The 3,641-nt window shown below is 31.3% G+C and overlaps 1 protein-coding gene across 1 annotated transcript; it reads left to right on the forward strand.

The window, feature by feature from the left end:
- The first annotated feature begins 2,086 nt into the window (after positions 1-2,086).
- LOC105420303 (uncharacterized) lies at positions 2,087-2,487 on the forward strand. Its single transcript, XM_011623459.2, has one exon. The coding sequence runs from the start codon at positions 2,087-2,089 to the stop codon at positions 2,351-2,353; it is 267 nt and encodes an 88-aa protein (XP_011621761.1). The 3' UTR covers positions 2,354-2,487.
- Positions 2,488-3,641: the final 1,154 nt, after the last annotated feature.

The following is a 3,641-nucleotide window of genomic DNA, read 5'->3' on the forward strand; positions in this document are numbered from 1 at the left end:
CATAGAGATACATGTTCCCATGCTCATCATAGAGTGACGTGAAGGACAAATCAACATATGCAACATGAACAGTCACAAGATTCATAAGCCAATTATTTAGTCTTCTACTATTATATTGTATCTTTCCGCAACAAAAATTCTTATGAAAATTGTACATTTTAACCTAATGAATTTTCCTTTAAAAATGTTTTAACTTTTTCTGAAATTTGCATATCATCATTTCAAAATTTTGAACATAATTTTATGAATTATTATGCATCCATAATTATTTATAACCAATTTTTACTATTATTATAAACTTTAGAATATTACAAAATATTTTTTGTCTTTACCTCAAAGTAGAAATTCAACTTTGTATCTTTTAAGAATTTTTTTAATAAATCTATATTTTATAGTGTGATGTTAACATTTATTAAGGACTTTATTTTTTTTTATGAATTTTCATATTTCATACTTACAATAACATCAATATAATAATATCATATAATATTAATATATGTTACTACTTATAATAATATCATATAATATCAATATATTATTATGTAATATTATGTTACTATCATATTATGATTTCACATTAATATTAATAGAGAAATGATCCTATAGGACCCTTCCCCACCCATATGTGCAGGACCCGAAAGGAGCACCATTGAATTTGACACGGATATTTTAAAAAGTCAAGTCTCACATCCACGTGATAACTTTTTTAAAAATCCATTTCAAATTTAATGGTGATCCTTTGAGGTCCTACACACATGGATGGAAGAGGGTCTTATAGGATCATTACTTATATTAATAAAAAGATAATATTAATGATCATTTATTACGTGCAGCACGTGGCATGTTTACGAACCAAAATTTGGGGTTGAGAATATCATTTAATATAGTCCCATAGGAACATATTCTGTTCTTAATCCAACATGAAATAGAATAACTTAATATTATTTAGTAAATCTAAAATTTAGGGATCTATGATTATATCAATATTTAAAAATAAAAAATAATTAAATTTTAGGTCTAAAACTTCAAAATAGAATAAAAGGAAGCCAGGTAAACCTTTGAAGTTAATTTTAATATACATAAGTTCACCAACTGTAATATGGTTTGAACCTTTGCAGGATAACGAAGCCACAACGCTCTTGAGCTATATGCACCTAATGCTTCTAAAACTTGAAATACATGTTTTTTTTTTGTCGTGATGATCAATTTGAGGATATTTAAGCATCAAAACAATATTTTTTAATGAAATTTTTTATGTTCTCTCTAATTTGATTGTTTAGAGCTTCGGCTCTCTATAAACTGTTTCCTTGATATTATAGATAGATAGATTTTAGATTTTATTTTATTTTTTATTTATATATATTTTATTTATATTTTATATTTAGTTATGTATTTTATTTTATTTTATAGTTATATTTTACACGTAGTACATATCTTGAACTCCCTTTTTTGTGAAAAAAAAAGTTCGGAATTGGGTTTCTTTTACTACAAAAGTTTGAGAGAATTGCATGTTATTAATGTACTCCATGTTTGACTATTGGAAAAGATTTCTTCACCATCTCTTATTCTATTTTTAAGGGAAAACTGTTGAGCGTGTATGTATGTGCGTTTCCATTGTCTCTAATTCTATTTCATGCAAATCATCCCGTTTCATGAACCCCACCCGTGGAAATGAAACAACCACCGCTCTACAACCAACTCTCTCTCTCTCTATCTAAAAATCTCTCTCTCTCTCTCTCTCTCTCATACACAATGAATTAGCTCGAATTTATCAATCCTCTCCCCTCTCGCTCTCTCTCTCAATGAATTGGCTTCAATTTCCCAACACTCTCTTTCTCTCTCCTCTCTCAATGAATTCGCTTCAATTTCCCAACACTCTCTTTCTCTCTCCTCTCTCTCTCTCTGGAATTCAAAGAATCGCCTTCAATTCCTCCATGAGTTTTACATTTCTCTTTGGAATACGGTGGATGGGAAGGAGGACTTCCTACACTTCTTCCCTATAAATATTTGAGAATTGAGACCAAACAAGAGCAAGAAGGAAATAATACATTGCAATATATACATATAAACTCTTATTGAGGGAGAGATGGAAGGAGGCAAAGGTGTTGGTAGTGGTGGAGGCGGAAAAGGTGTTGGTAGTGGTGGTGGAGGCGGCAAAGGCGGTGGCGGTGGGGGATATTCTGGTGGTACGGGTGGCGGCGGAGGTACTTCTGGCTTTAGTGGCGGAGGTGGAAGTTCCGGGATGATGAATGCTCCAGGAAGGGATGGTCAATCCATCCCCAGGGACACCTTTGAGAGCGATCCTAAGGGCTACTTTGAACAATTGCATGCTGATCAAAAGGGTAGCAAGTAGGAGGGTTATTTCTATGTAAGGTCTTGGTTCAACCATTTTGTAGGGGCATCGACCCTTGGCTATAATTTGCAAATAGTGTTGGACTTGGCTACATATATACTTATATTGAATAAAATAAATATAGTTTTGAATAATTCTTGGATCACTTTTTTTATTATTATTTTTTAGATTAGTGGGGAATACCGGCCCTACCCGTTTTAGAAATAATTAGTGGTTTTAAATGCTTAAGTGGGAATGAAGACCAGACCGGTACCTGAGGCTCGAGTGAACATAGCTTTTTATTGTTTCAACGATACTTTTGTATAAAAACTCTTAATTTTATACAAATTAGCTTGGGATTAAAATAGTTCTCCCGCTATGTCTTATGGAAACATTTTATAAACATTGAAATTTGATAGAGGATAATAAAAATGCCAAGTGGAATTCTAAAGGGCCCTTCCTCTTATATCTGTCGTTTACTTTTTTGAACTTGCATTAGTGTAATGTAACAATATTTAAAGGAAAAAGTTTATATAGAGCCTAGGCTGAGCCTATCTCAAAAAGTTTACCCCAAGAAGCCTTTTTATGCTTAAATGTCTTCAAATTGACCACCTTGCATCAAGTTATGAACATGAGAAAAAATGAATTTGAAGTTTTGAAAAAATACGACTTTATCCTAACAATAGAAATCAAAGTATTTTATGATGTTCAATAATCGCAAACGGGTCAATTTTGGTAATTTTGGTTCATGAATAACTGAAAATTTAAAATTTCAGGAACCATTTTTTTTTTTTTTTTGTAAATGTGCTTATTCTCTCTCTACCTCTCTCTCTTTACATTCTATGGGTAAAAATGGTTTTTTTTTTTAAACTCTCTCCCCTTCACCCAATTTTTTGTGTAAGTTCATAATCTCTGAGATTTCTTTTAGGGGCTCAAATTCCCCCATTTTATCTGATGACCATAACTTCAACGAGCTAGAGAGAGAATACGCCAAAAGATTTCTCCTAATTTTCTAATATCATAATACCTGAGTTTTTTCGTAAATTTAAGGGTTCAAACTATTGGTTCCCTTTTGATTTTAGGGGCTCAAACTATTTGTTACTTTTTTATTTTATCGGATAATTATGACTTCACAGAGGCAAAGAAAACACGCCACAAGGGAACATTTTTTCTTGAACTGAAATTTAAAATTTTCAGTTATTGAGAAATTAGTGTATTTTCGGTTGTTGAACAATCGAAAATACTTTGAAGAAAAAGGATAAAATCTATTTTTTTTTAATTTTCATTATGACAAAAAAATACGGATATG

The sequence above is a fragment of the Amborella trichopoda genome, chromosome 10, assembly GCF_054954075.1.
Source record: "Amborella trichopoda isolate Santa Cruz 75 chromosome 10, AtrichopodaSantaCruz75HAP2 v2.0, whole genome shotgun sequence".
Lineage (NCBI taxonomy): Eukaryota > Viridiplantae > Streptophyta > Magnoliopsida > Amborellales > Amborellaceae > Amborella > Amborella trichopoda.